Source organism: Lepidochelys kempii, chromosome 7 (genome assembly GCF_965140265.1).
Source record: "Lepidochelys kempii isolate rLepKem1 chromosome 7, rLepKem1.hap2, whole genome shotgun sequence".
Taxonomy (NCBI): Eukaryota; Metazoa; Chordata; order Testudines; family Cheloniidae; genus Lepidochelys; species Lepidochelys kempii.
In genome coordinates this window covers 59,440,756-59,455,814 of record NC_133262.1, presented here as the reverse complement: position 1 = coordinate 59,455,814, position 15,059 = coordinate 59,440,756, and the positions used below count along the sequence as shown (strand labels likewise).

At 47.4% G+C, this 15,059-nt stretch overlaps 1 protein-coding gene across 9 annotated transcripts in view; it reads right to left on the bottom strand.

Moving 5' to 3' along the window:
• WDFY4 (WDFY family member 4) overlaps nt 1-15,059 on the bottom strand; it is a 247,143-nt gene that overhangs the window by 12,599 nt on the left and 219,485 nt on the right. For 8 of the 9 annotated variants that reach the window (XM_073353062.1, XM_073353061.1, XM_073353064.1 and 5 more), the window contains 3 exons: nt 12,651-12,808; nt 9,601-9,759; nt 4,638-4,817 (listed from right to left, as the gene is read on the bottom strand). In XM_073353062.1, coding sequence (XP_073209163.1) covers nt 4,638-4,817; nt 9,601-9,759; nt 12,651-12,808 — 497 coding nt within the window. Of the gene's footprint in view, nt 1-4,637; nt 4,818-9,600; nt 9,760-12,650; nt 12,809-15,059 lie in introns of those variants that run through there. The other variant, XM_073353067.1, reaches the window with a different exon arrangement.

Genomic DNA, 15,059 nt, shown 5'->3' with positions numbered 1-15,059 from the left:
ATCACCCAAAATTGCCCTCTCCTGTTCATTCCCTCTGAACCACCTGGCCCTGGCGGAAGACAGGACAGTGGGCTAGATGGACCATTGGTCTAACCCAGTGTGGCCATTCTTACGCTACTGAGATACAAATATAAAATACTACTACTAATAAACATTCTCATAAATCAGTAATTCACCATGTGGACACTGATTCCTAAACCTCTGTCCAGTTCAGCATCCTCCTCTGCCCCCCAGAATGTTTAGTGTTATGGTATTTTAAAATTATGTTTCACATATGGTTGGAGAGCTCTGCATTCATGGGAGCTTGGCTCACAGTGCCAATAACACCCTTCGCAACTGAGTCTCTCCTCTCCTTGTAATGCTTGTGTGTACAGCTTTAAGGGCAATTGTGTGTGTGCAGTGGGAGCAGAAAGTCACAGATCTCCAAAGCCTTAAGAGCAAGGAAAATGCAGATATTCAAAGCTCCAGGAGCAGCCTCTAGGATGCGGTCTTTATAATATTGCCCCTGATCTATCTACAAGTGCATTTTTATTAAACTTCCTGGGTTCATCCTCCCCGATATAAATTCCATCCAAACTTTCCAACCCCTAGGAACCAGCTAAAATAGAATAGCAGCAGCAAGTCCACCTGCTCCTGGCAGAGGCTGGTGTGTCCTGAAGTAAGCAGCGTGCATCCGGTTTAAATTAACTACTGCTGCGCCTTTCCCTCCTCCTGATTTTGGACCAGGGCTCTTCACATCGCAGTGGAAAAAAATCAAGACAGACTGAGAAGGGTTTATTTGAAACTGCATGGCCAGTACGGAGAGAATTGAAACTTGGGCCCTGGCTACACTTGAAACTCTACTCTGGTACAACCACAGCTGTGCCACTGTAGTGCTTCAGTGTAGACACTGACTACAGCAACGGGCGTGGTTCTCCAGTCGCTGTAGTTAATCTACCTCCCCAGGAGGTGGTAGGTTAGGCTAATAGAAGAATCCTTCCATTGACCTAGCGCTGTCTACACTGGGGGTTAGATCAGCTTAACTATGTCCCTCAGGCTGTGGATTTTTCAAACCCCTGAGAGATGTAGCTATGCCGACGTAACTTCTCAGTGTAAACCAGCCTTTAAACTACTTTAACTGCATGGGAGCCTGGGAGGCTCCGGGATTTGGTAATGGGCTATAGAGTTTTTCAGGTCTACATCGCTGACTGAAATCCAACAGAGATCAGCAGCTACATAAAACCTTTACTTTCTTACTCAGATTGTAAATTCTCCAAGGCAAGATCACCTTCTTGCTCTACTTCTGTACAGCACCTAGCACAACAGGGTCCTGCTCCATGACTAGAGCACCTAGGCACTACCGTATTAAACCTAATAATGTACCATGCCTAACCTGGCACTATGGGGTTCTGGTCCACGACTGTGGCCCCGGGTGTCATTGCAATAGACCTAGCATTGGGGCCCTACTTGCTACCACAGGACAAATAATAAGAGTGTAACACAGAGCTATGTGGAGACTGGAATTTCTGTTTTTCAGCAAATTCCTCCATTTCAAAATTTGTTTTATTTCAAATCAGAATGAAAACAAAGAAATTCAAAATTTCCCATGACACAAACTTTCTGAAAAAAAAAATCCTCAAGGATCAAGCCAAATGTTTTTTTAATAGGTTTCAACATATTCCATTTCAGTTTCAACGTTTTTAAATGTCTGTCTTTACAATATAAAATGAAGCATGTTGAAACGAAAAGTCATTTCAGACTGAAAAATGGAAATGTTATGTTCTCAAAAAACTGAAATGGAACATGTTGACCTTAGAGAAATACTATTCTCATGGTTTCCCCCCCAAAATGAGATTTTATCAAAAATCAATGTATTCCCGCAGGAAGTTTTGGCTTCAGTGAAATGATGTTTTCTGATAGAAAAGCCTTCTGTTGGAAAATTTTCAATCAGCACCGATCTAACAGCTGCTCAATGACCCCCATCAAAGTACTGATTGTCTCAATCCAATCCCTAGTGCACTAATTCCACATCACAACAATCATCACCACTGTCATGGACCCTGCTTGGCCCACTGCTTGGCAAAGGAATCAAGGACAGCATGGGCTATAGACAATGGACCCCACTCTCCCTCCAGGGGAAACCTATGGTGGGACACAGTGGAGGAAGCTTTGGAAACAGATACATTTATCCTCTAGCATCTTAACCCAGCATCTTTCACCAGCACTCCTATTTATTTTAAAATGTGTGGCTTCTCCAGTTTACTTTGCGGGGGTCTGACAAGAACAGTCAAGCGTTGGCCTAACTCTGTGGGAGTTTTACCACTGACCATTGGTATTTGCCATTAAGTGTATGGAAAATCCCACTCCTTGGGCTTTAGTGAAAATTATTATTATTATTATTCATTTGCATTGGAGTCATGGACCCCAGAAGCCTCAGTCATGGACAAAGTCCCCTCACACTAGGTTTTGTACAAATGCAGAAGAAATAAACAGTCCCTGCCCCAAAGTGCTGACAACCTCAGTTGTTAGAGTACACAGATGTTTTGGGACTTCTTATTGCTAGGACCTCAATATACACCCCTAACACTTCTCAGCACAAGCCACAGTACTCTGTGACTTGACAACCGCTGCTCTCTTTTGTGAAGATCAACTGAACACAGAAACACGGGCGTATATAAACAGCCTGCTCAGGAAGCAGAGATTTGGGGGAATTCACATCCAAGCAAGTTGAGTGCCTACAATTAAATCTAATCCAGATTATTTTCATAATGATGTGCAAGCAGCTGTGTTTCTGGGAACAGACTGCAGATGGATTTTTCGTTTCTACCACCATCCCTAATAGGAGAGATTACAAAGACTGGGACTTGGAAAAGAGAAGACTAAGGGCAGAGGGTTATGAGAGACGTCTATAAAATCATGAATGCTGTGGGGAAAGTGAATAAGGAAGTGTTATCTACCCCTTCACAGAACACAAGGACCTGGAGTCACCCGATGAAATTAACAGGCAGTAGGTTTAAAACCAACAAAAGGAAGTACCACTTCACACAACACACAATCAACCTGTGAAACTCGTTGCCTAAAGATGTTGTGAAAGCCACAAGCATAACTCGGTTCAAAAAAGAATTATATAAGTTGATGGAGGATTGGTCCATCAGTGGCCATTAGTCAACATGGTAAGGAATGCAACCCATGCTCTGGGTGTCCCTAAGCCTCTGACTACCAGATGCTGGGTCTGGACGATAGACAACAAGGACAAGTGCAGAGTACTGCACTTAGGACAGAATAATCCCATACACTGCTACAAATTGGGGATCAACTGGCTAAGCGGCAGTTCTGCAGAAAAGGACCTGGAGACTGCAGTGGAGGAGAAGCTGGATATGAGTCAACAGTGTGACCTTGTTGCCAAGAAGGCTAACAGCATATTGGGCTGCATTAGTAGGAGCATTGCCAGCAGATGGAGGGAAGTGATTATTCCCCTCTATTCGGCACTGGTGAGACCACATCTGGAATATTACATCCAGTTTTGGGCCCCCCCACTACAGAAAGGAAGTGAACAAATTGGAGAGAGTCCAGCAGAGGGCAACGAAAATGATTAGGAGGCGGGGGCACATGATTTACGAGGAGAGGCTGAGGGAACTGGGCTTATTTAGTCTGCAGAAGAGAAGAGTGAGGGGGGATTTGATAGCAACCTTCAACTACCTGAAGGGGGGTTCCAAAGAGGATGGAGCTCGGCTGTTCTCAACAGTGGCAGATGACAGAACAAGGAGCAATGGTCTTAAGTTGCAGTGGGGGTGGTCTAGGTTGGATATTAGGAAACGCTATTTCCCTGGGAGGGTGGTGAAGCACTGGAATAGGTTACTTGGGAAGGTGGTGGAATCTCCATCCTTAGAGGTTTTTAAGGCCCGTCTTGACAAAGCCCTGGCTGGCATGATTTAGTTGGGGTTGGTCCTGTTTGGAGCAAGGGGTTGGACTAGATGACCTCCTGAGGTCTCTTCCAACCCTAATCTTCTATGATTCTATGATAGGGGATGGATCACTTGATAACTGCCCCATTCTGTTCATTACCTTGGAAGCATTTGGCACAGGCCATTGTTAGAAGACAGGACACTGGGCTAGATGGACCATTGGTCTGACCCAGTACGGCTGTTCTTATGAGCCCCTTTCTAGTGGAGAGGGTTGGAGGGGGAAGGAAAACAATAGCACATCAGGTAATTGTCTGCTGGCTGAGACCGCTGATTCAGGAACATCCAGAGCCGGTAGACTGTGGATCAGGACTTGGGTGTAATTAGTCCCACCTGGCACAGCCATAACACATGCATGTCAGGAGAAATCATTGGAAGCAGAAGGGTCACATGTGAGCCAAAGGCAGAAGTGCAAGGGACTATACTGCTATGCTTCTCAAGCCAGCTCACAAATCAAGAGGTTTAATCTTCCTATCCAGCCACACACGGATGCTTCTACTTAGCTATTCGTCTATATTGTATTGTACCTTTTAGTGCTCCCTTCTCATCCTTAAGAGTACTATTAGCAACCTCTATAAAAGGGAAAATCAATTGATCAGCATCTCAGGATGTTTTTACATTGGGAAGAGCACCCCTTACATTATCATGAAATGCTCATGGACACATCAGGAGAAAGATGATAAATGAAGTTCTTACCGTTGAATCGTTGATGGCAATAGCAGAGAGACTGGCCCTATGGGTAGGGAGATGGGTGATGTATGTCAGCTTGTTCAGGTCCCATATGATGCAGGTTCTGTCATTGGATCCGCTCACAAGGACGCTGTAGGTCACAGATGCAGCCAGACAGGTCACGGCCTGAGTGTGTCCATACAAAGCCTGGGAGTACAAAGCGACCCCAAACCATAACCAAGCAGCTGGGTTACTAGGGATCCACATTCCCACTGGGATTAGTTTAGTAAGAACATGTGATTTACTCCACAAAATCAGAGTCTAAAATGGAATCTCAAAGCTCCCTTGTCCTTAACTTAAAGATGGGGAAACTGAGGTCCAGAGAGATTAAGTGACTTTCCTAAACTTACCCAGTGAATCAGAGGTGGTAACAGAACCCAGATCTCCTTGTCCTTAGACTTGTGTTATAGCTATTTGACCATACTGCCTCATATAAAACACTTTTAGCTCTGGTTAGCAGTGTAAAACGTCTCTTACCTCTGCCCTTCTGGCCTTATCAAGGTGAGATTCATACTCAGAGGTTAGAGCTGTTCAACATTTGTAAAATTTTTAAATAAAAATATTTTCAATGACATTTTGGAGACATTTCTCCCTATTATTCTACCCGATACAGACCGTCTCAATATTTTTTCTAATACTGAAGATTTGCAAAATTAAAATTAACCTCTCTGGGAACCTTTCTGTTAAACATTACTTTCTTTTACCCCTCCCCCCTATTTTGTAAGCATCTCTATCATAAGAGACACTGCCAGTTTAGCTTAGCCCCAAAATTTAGGTCTTCCATAAAAAAGCCCCTTAATTTTAGTCAATGTATTACAGACAGAAACTAATACATTCATTTCACTTAATGGATGTGATATGCCGATCTGATTTTACACCCAAGATGCAGTGGTGTAAATGAGGGTACAAGGTTTTGGACAACGGAGAATCGGGCCCTACTTGCTTTCTTTAAAATTCCTGGGCCTGATTTTCAGTCGTACTGAAGTCAATGAGTGCTGTGACTCGACTTCCCTGAATGTCACACCAGAGTTTTAATGCGAATTTTAACTGGAGAGGTGAATTCCCCGCTGGCTTTCTCTGCATGGAATAATCAATGAACTTCTAGGGTTTGACTCGGTTCAGCGTGGGTCTCGGTCCTGAACGTCCCTGTTGACCTCTCAGAACACGTATGGTATATACTCTCCTCCTATGTCAGCCCAACTTCTTACTGGCCGCCTAATAAATGCTATTTGCCAAGGTTGTTCGGACAACAGCATTTAAATATGAACCCCTCGGGTCAACATGCTCTGTTGCACCAGGCTGTATGGGACCGAGATGACTTTCAGGTGTCACAGGCATGACATGGGCTTGAGATACAGGGTTTAATATAATTTTAGACCCTATCAAAGTATGAGCTCATGGGTAAAAGATAATGGCAGAAGAGGGGATTTAAGCAAAGCTGTGCAAAGTTTTCATCCCAGCCTTGAAGCCCATTCCCAACTGAGCTCTGGGGGGCTCCAGGCTGTGGAGTGAGTTTGGGGCAGGCTTGGAACTTCAGGGCAGCCTGCGAGCAATTTATGGTTGTAGGTCACAACCAGACAAAACCCAGTGGAGTTTGTTCCCATGCGACACAGAACACAGTGGCTGCTGATCAGTTTCACCTGGAGTTTTTTGGTTCACACAAAATAAAACTTTTTAACTTGTCAGAAAATGCTGATTCATCAGAACTGAGCCTTGTTGCGGAAACATGTTGATTTCGACAAAAATTTTGTTGGGAAAGTTTCTAAGGGTGGAATTTTGGATGGGATTCAAGAGAGTGAGATACACCTCACTCCTGAATAGCCCACCAGTGCAGGCACTCATCTGGGACGTGGGAGACCCAAGTAAGCATCCTGACCACCACGCTACTGAGCCATCCTCTTGCTCCTTCCGTATCTGCTGTCGGAGCTCTTCCACTTATAGATAATTAAATATTCAGTGGCTGCAGAGAGAGAGAGCGACTCCGTGTCTGAATCAGAACAGGGATGTGAGCCTGAGTCTCTGGTTACATCTACACAGATATGCAAGACTGGCGGCGCGGCCTTTGCCGGCCCAGGTTCGCTGATTTGGGCTCCTGGGGCTCAGGCTGTGGAGCTGGCAGTGAGTGCATCTCTGGAGCAGGAAACAGACCATTCACACCAACCTGCTGAGAGCTCTTCTCCAGGTTTCAGACCTTTGCCGTTAGTTTCTTGGTTTGCAGGTCCCTGTTCTCTAAGGCTGGACAGCAGTGCGACAGCACAAGGGAAGCCACCATCACAGGACTTCTCCGTTCAGGCAGAGCCAGTCAGTGCTGCCAATTCAGGGCAGACAGAGCCCTGGTCTCTGATCGCAGTGCTTGTGCACAAAGACTGCACCTGGCCTGCAGCAGTAGTCAGTGGTCTCTTCACCCCCTCCATACACTGGCCAGCCACAAAGGAAACACTGCACCCGCAAAAAGGGTGACTCAGCAGGGGTGTGCTGCGGCTTTGCTGCACCCACTCCACCATGGGTCTGTGCTTGAAAGGCGCAACACAGCTCTTCTGGATGCTTATCCGAACCGGTTACGTGTTTCCCTTGGTGCAGAGTTATGGGAGTGTGAGTCACATGGGCCACTCTTTTTCAGACAGATAAAACTGCACAGATGGATACCGTGGCTATTACGCTGCATCTTCAGTGCTACACAAAACTTTGGAGGCAGCCCGTTAAGAAGGGAATAAGATCTTCCTGCTGAAACACAGTTTCTGTCTTTTACTCCAACTCAAACAAGAACACATTAGTCCCTTGAGAAGGCTGATAAGTGAATAGCATGAGCTTTATAGCACATCAGCTTTACTTAAGTGAAGCTCAGTATCTCAGGGATAACGATACAATAGTTTTGTTCAGCAGAATAAACAACGACCATGAAACAACAGCACGTAATTCACTGGAAGTCATTTAGGGGCATAGTTCAGATTGACATCTAGGCCACAGAGACATCTAAATGATTAATGCCTTCTGCCAGTAGAGACCGAAAGGAAATCCAGGTCATTTTTGGCATTGCGTGATTCACACCGGTACTTTGTGGAATATGGGCAATATCATTTAATTGCAGCATACACATTAGCAACACCGGCTCCTCAAAAGTCAGCCATAAATTGTGGGCCGCTAATGAGACCGGCAAACCAGTAAAGGTAAAACAAAGAACCTCCCTGAACCTTTGCCCAAAACGCAAACTGACCCTGAACTGAACTTTTCTTGATCTCCAAAATGTGTTGCTTAGATTTTACCCTAGAGCTGTTTCTTTCCCTTCCATATCTGTGTCCTGGGTTCTGAGAGGAAACAGACAGGCTAACGTTCATGAGACAAGGCCTTCTGATGGTGTTTTGGGCCTCTTCAGAAGCAGGAAGTATTAGAAACTCATGTCAATTTGTGCTCCAATTTGCAGGGCCAAGAGGTCTAGCTAAATAGATAATATTCTGGGGGCCTCTCCAAGCTCAACCCAGACTCAGCCTTTTGACATTTCCCCATCACCTATGGCAAATGAAATATGTTCTTGTCCTGGACCTGGGAAAACCTGCATTTTTTCCTGAGTCTTTTCTGCAGGAACTAATGGACAGAGCATATTTCTACGGATTGAATACCTTCATGTCTCTCAAACCCCACGAACGCTTCCCCTTATTATTTCACCTGAGAGTATCAGAGGAGAGTTATCTCATTTGGTCTAAGGGGAAAAGGGAACAAGTTGCTGTCTATTTCCTTAGATATCACTGAAGAACATCAAAAGCGTATTCATAAAAGCAGCCCAGGTGGTCACAATTTCAGGCCTGAATGTCTATGGCATTACTTCAGTTTTATGGCAGTCTAAATCCTGGTTACAATGGAGTTACCCCAGCAGAAAGCTAGAGAAAGGCAGTTTGGATCTGGATAGAGATCCATATTCTGCCACTTGGGCCATTTTCCACCTTATGGGAGTGATGGATGAACCTCACAAAGGTCCCAAATTCAGGATAGGTAAAGTATCCAGAACTCTGGTTACTTATCTGAACCTTCTTGATCAGAAATACTGGGCTGGAAATCTGGTTAGAGAAGTCTTACAACGTTTTGGTGCTCCTGCCTCCTGACCCAGCTAGAACAAAGGAAATGGGAACCATTTGAACAATACATAACGACTCGGATGGAGCTGGGTGGGGTGAAGGTCCACGGGCGGTTGGAGTGGAGGGGTATATTTCTTATTTTCAAGACTTGAGGGCATAGCAAGCTATACTAGCATTGCTAAAGTGTGAGAAAAAGACAGACTGCTCAGAAGTCTGTTAGAGGCAGGTACGGCCAACCCCATATGGGGTTACACATAGGGAAGGCCGGAAACAAGAATTCTATTTTACGCAAAAAGTTGATGTTTCAAACATTTGGTTTTGTATCAAACCTGAGACCTTTTGAAATTTTCAGCTGAACACCTGAGAGAATGAAAGAGACACCCACTCACCACAGAACAGCGAACTGCCAGTGGTTAGGGTACTCACCTGAGAGAAAGATCAATCCATGCTGTGAATCACGAACCTGAGCCCCACCCCAGAATAACCAATAGCCCAGTCACTAAACACACACTTACAGTATGGGAGACCCAGAGCATCCTTACTTTGAACCTGAGAAACCTCCCCTACAAAAGTTTCATTGAAAATGACATGTTTCTGCAGAACAACGTTTGTTTTTGACACAATGGCATTTTATGTTGAAAAAGTGTTTTGTCAAAACAACTCTGGGTTAGATTCCCTGAGTCCATTTGTCACTGTCAATGCCTAAACGGGTGGCAGGTTGATATGCTGTGTGATGCCATCTATACCATCTTTCTTTGTCACCCTGATAGAGGAACAGCTTTCATCAAAACCCCTTCCCAGTTCTGATCTCAAACCTGCACTTACTAAGCTGGCACGTCAGGTTAGCTGTGGTACTGTACCTGTCTCAAGTTCAGGCATCTCACTTTGTCCTTGACCAGGGAAAGCTCCCAGACACACACAACGGTGCTCGTTCCAGAGGTAATGACAGTAGTTGGTGTGGGACATACAGCACAGAGGCACTTGCCCCAATCTGTCATGCATTCGAGTGTCACTGTGTTCTGCAGAAGGTAAAAACACTGGCAGTCATTTCTGTGGCACAGATTCGTTTGATTGAAGCCTGTCAATATTTAAACCAGAGAACAGATTTGGGGCCTGAGAACCAAGCTCTCATCTTCCCTTCGAGACTGGGAAAGGAATGTTCCTCCTACCCATTCTTGAGAACCAAAGGAAGGTTGGGATCAAAGGTCAGTCCAAAGAAAGGGCCCAGTCCCTCAAGGTGCAGGACATCCTCAACTCACAGTGAAGTTAGACTAAAGACTAAATTTTCCTCTCAGTTCTGCTCTCACAGCCTGCATGTGTAACAGCATGGTTATGTGTATGTTGGTGTGGGAGTGGATCAACCTTTACCTGCTGGCTGGATTGGAAGGATGATCCAGCAACTAGGGCACTAGCTTAAGATTCAAGGAACAGGTTCCATTCTCTGCTCTCCAACAGGCATCCTGTGTGACTTTGGGTGAGTCAATTAGTCTCTCTGTGCCCAGTTCCTCACCTGTACAATAGGAATAAGCAGCTCCCTACCTCACAGGCATGTTGTGAGGATAAATACATTACAGATTGTGATGCTATCATATTCTACAGTGATGGGGCACCATGTAAGTACTTAAAATAGAGAGGAGAACAACCTGCTACTTACTCATAGGTAGAGGAATTGCTCAAGTGTAGAGGCCGGTGCTTTTGGTGCAGGGATCCCCGGGTTCTGTCCCCACTGGTGACCCCTGGTTGTTTGTGTTTTCCCAGCACATGGTTCGGTACACATTTAGCTTCCCAGGGGAAAGGGAAAGGTTTCTGCTACTTTGAACGTCTGATGAACTATGCAGGGAACTGAACGCTGGTCTCCCGAGCCCCACACTAGCACTGGCCATCCCTCCTTTTAAGAGAGAACACTGCTCTCTCCTTGGCCGCTGGCACTCCAGCATGCATGCAGCACTGCCATGTGTGCTGTTGATTTCTTACAGTAAAGAAGTCAGAGGATCAGATTTCTAGAGCCCTGCATGGATACAAAAATTTGTATCCGCATCCAATCTGCAAGAATTATCTGTGGCTATCTGTGGATTTGCAGGGCTCTGCACCAGGGCTGGGCTGAGGCTCCGAGGCACCTCCCACCCCCCACTGGAGCCGAGTCGGCGAGAGCGCCGCGGGCAGCTGTGAGGAACCTGTGAGGAGTCGCAGACCCTCCACCTACCTTTGGCCGGGCGGGGAGCCTTGGGGGTGGGGACACAGTCGGGGGCTGCTTCAGCCCCCATCTCCTGCACTGAGGGCAGGTGGAGGGTCCGCCAGGGTTCCCCATGGCTCCCTGGCTGGGCTCCACACTGATCTGGCCAGGTGGGCGACCTATGGAACTTCCTGGGGGCTGCTCGGGCTCCCTACCCAGGGCACGGGGAGGGTCTGCCACAGCTCCCCGCCTGGCTTTTACCGTGGCCAGGCTGCAGCTCCAAGAGCCGCTCTCTGCCTGGAGCCACCCCCCTCCTCCCCCCCCCCCCACACAGCTGGAGCTGGGTCGGGGAGAGCCATGCTGGCAGATATGGGGAGCCTAGGTCCCTCCAACTGCCCTAGGCAGGAGGCCCAAGCAGCCTCCAGCCCGAGTCTATGCCCCCCAGACCCCTGCACAGGGAGGGCTTGGAGGGACCCAGGCTCCCGACAGCTGCCAGCACGGCTCTCCCCAACCCAGCTCCAACTGTGTGTGGGGGGGGGGGTGGGGCGGCTCTCAGAGTCGCAGCCCGGCCACGCTAAGAGCCAGGTGGGCAACTGCGGGGAGCCATGCTGGACCCTCCATCTGCCTTTGGCAGGGGGCCTGAGCAGTCCCCCACCCAGTGTCCCTGCCCCCCAGGCCCCAACCCAGGGCAGGTGGAGGGTCTGCGCCACGGTTCCTTACAGCTGTCCGCCCGGCTCTTACAGTCAGATCCCTGCGTGGATACAAAATTTGTACCCACATCTGCACTATCAGCAAAAATGGTCCACAGATATCTGCTGATATAAAGCGGATATCTGCAGATTTGCAGGGCTCTACAGATTTCTAGGGGAAGCTGAATTAGTGTTTTGAATGAGAGCACTGTGCTAAGCTCGGGGGGTGGAGGAAATTGACAGATGGTCCTATCTTAATCCCAGCAGAAAGTTCTGCATCACAAAATTTCTCATCAGGGGCCAAGAGACGTCCTATCACACAAGTTTCGGTTTCAGTGTAACAGACAATATAGTGACTGGAACTAGAGAAGAATTTCAGATCAGTTCGATATTGGCCAAGATTTTCAAGAGGAACTACTGATTTTGGGTGCCCAATCTGAGACACTTTCAGTGGGGTCAGATTTCCAGAAGGTGCTGAGCGCCCACCCTCTGAAAATGAGACCTCTTTACGATGTCTCAAGTTGGGCACCTCAAACACCAAGACACCCAAAATCACAAGTCACTTTCCATTGAATTTCAGGCCAGAAAGGAACATTTAGATCATCCAGTTTGACCTCCTGTATGGCACAAGCCATTACATTTCACCCAGACACTCCCATATTAAAGTCAAAGATTTTAGTTAGGCTAAAGCATTTCAGTCCCCAGCAGACTACACTGTTATGAGCCACAGGCAGAGAGTGGGAGAGACTGAGGTGCCACCAATGACCAAGGCCCCTGCACTGGCAGGGAATTGATTAGGTGGGACATGCCAAGATGATCCCAGCAGGTGATCCGTGCCCCAAGCTGCAGAGGAAGGTGAAACATCCCAAGGTCCTTGCCAATGTGACCTGAGAACTTCCTTCCCACCCCAAAATCTGGTCATCTGTTAGACCCTGAGCACATGAGCAAGACTCACCAAGCATCTTGAAAGAGGATTCTCTGTACCACCTCAGAGCACTGGTCCACCGTCTCCAGTGTTTCAAAACCCTTGGCCTTTGTTCTCATTTACCTTGTCAGTTCCGTAGTTTCCAAGGCAGCAGGTGAAATCGTCAAATCCCCAGCAGAAGGTTTTGTTCCAGAGCGGGGGGATCAAAACTTTGTTTTTCTCGACGGCCAGAATGATTTTCTCGGTATGGATGATCTGTCCGATGGCTCCCTTCGGCGCCTCTGAACAGAAGAAGGAGATCACAGTTCATCCTATTGTTTCTAGAGTGCTAAGAGTGACTTTCCCTGCCCTCGCAAGGTGTGCGTGTCTCTGTAACTGTGCTGGGTGATATGACCAGCATCAGAGGCTAAAAGCCACCCTGGGGGCGAGATGCAGCCACATTCCAGACAGGGCTATGGAAACACATGGACACACACCGGGGGGAAGGCATGTCATGCCAGGTGGCACCAAGTCCCATCATCTATGCACAATGCTTCATTCCATCACATTAAACTTCACAGTGCAAGTGAAGCCATATGGGCCACACGCTTCCTCCTGCTTCCAGTGTTGCCAACTCCACATAGCAGAAAGTCACCAGACAAACCCTGAAAAGTTGCTAGATGTAGCTGTTTAAGCACTCAAAAGGCGTCAAAAATGTCATCGAACAAAATTTCCAGAGAATTATACACACACGCACGCGCACACAGGCAAGTATAGTCACAAAATCATTCACAAGCAGCTCAATAGTGTTAATAAAATCCATTCCATGCTCTTCTTACAATATACTGTTGCACACCAGAAGCAACTACAACAGCACATTGTCATCATCAGGAGGGCGCCCTGAGGTGCTCATTGGGAAGGGCGCTCTGTACACTGCAGCCCAGGTTGGCTGGGGTTGGTTAATTCAGCTGAGCCTCCCTTTCTTGCCAGCCTGGATTGGAGCCGGCAGGTTAGTGAAAGGGAGAGCCCAGAGCCAGGGGAAAGAGGGCATTCGCCTTACCTGAGCTCGGTGCTGTCGGGAGCCAAGAAAGTAGATTTAAAAACAAAAAATCAGGGTTTCCAGGGTTTCATTTCTGGAAAGAGCTAGGCAGCTAACCCCAGGCCAAGCCAGGAGAAGGAGTAAAGGGCAACTGAAAGCAAAATAGCTCCACCTTTGATCCTGTAGCAAGGGCTTCCTTCCTGGAGGCACGGTGCCCCCCACGCATTGGGGCACATGGCCCTGTCTCATCCCACCCCACCTTCCATCCATGGGGCTCTCCTTACTGGCTAACCTGCCTCCCCTGCCCAGCCTGCTTCATTAGCCGTCTTTCCCTGCATCACAGGGTGTGCTACCGGCTATGGAGCGGTGAGAAAGAACACATTTGGGTAAAAACAAGCCCTGGCTAATGTGCTGCTCTCTCCAAAGTGCGCCTGGCTTTAGCAAAGTATTTAATTAGCCTCAACAAATGTCTTTTCCTTGCCTGCAGATTATAGCGATCTCAGCCCAAGCAACCCTGGAATGCGATTCCTTCCGAGGACATGCTCAATTGAGAGGTAATGACATTGACTTGGTGTGCAACAGAAATGTAGTAAGAAAAGCATGGAATGGATTAACACTATTGAGCTGCTTGTGAAGGACTTTGTGACTATAGATATTGGTGACTTCTTTCTTTGAATGTCACTGTAATTGGCAAAAAGAAAAGGAGGACTTGTGGCACCTTAGAGACTAGCCAATTTATTTGAGCATAAGCTTTCGATGAAGTGAACTGTAGCTCACGAAAGCTTATGCTCAAATAAATTTTGGTTAGTCTCTAAGGTGCCACAAGTCCTCCTTTTCTTTTTGCGAATACAGACTAACACGGCTGTTACTCTGAAACCTGTAATTGGCAGTGACAGTTGCTAGATTTGTCACGGGTCACTTTGATACTTATTTTCTCGCTAGGGAAACCAAAAAGTCACTAAATCTAGTGACAAAGTTGCTAAGTTGGCAACACCCACCTCACCCCCTGCAGGGGAAGAAGCAGCATGAGCCACCACTCCAGAACTGATGGGGGGCAGACACCAGCCATATGGGATGGGGTGAAGAGAGAAGAGTCCAGGGCCCACCTGCAGACACTTTGTGTCTCCCCACCCCAGACTGTGGTAGAGTGCTCCCTAGAGAGTGGAGAGGGCGGGCACATGGGGTGAACTAGGGCTGGGAAGGCGTTTGTCTCTGGGAGCTGGCCAGATGGGAGGTTTATGGGAAAGGCTGTTATGTGTGTGTGTGTGGGGGGGGGGTGTTGTAAAAAACAGTTACTCACCTTCTCGTAACTGTTGTTCTTTGAGAAGTGTTGCTCATGTCCATTCCAATTAGGTGTGCGCACGCCACGTGCACAGTCGTCAGAAAGTTTTCCCTTAGCAGCTCCCGTCAGGTCGGCTGTGAAGCCCGCTGGAGCGGCACCTTCATGGTGCTGGATATATGACCCTGCCGACCTGGCGCCTCCTCAGTTCCTTCTTACCGGCTACTCTGACAGA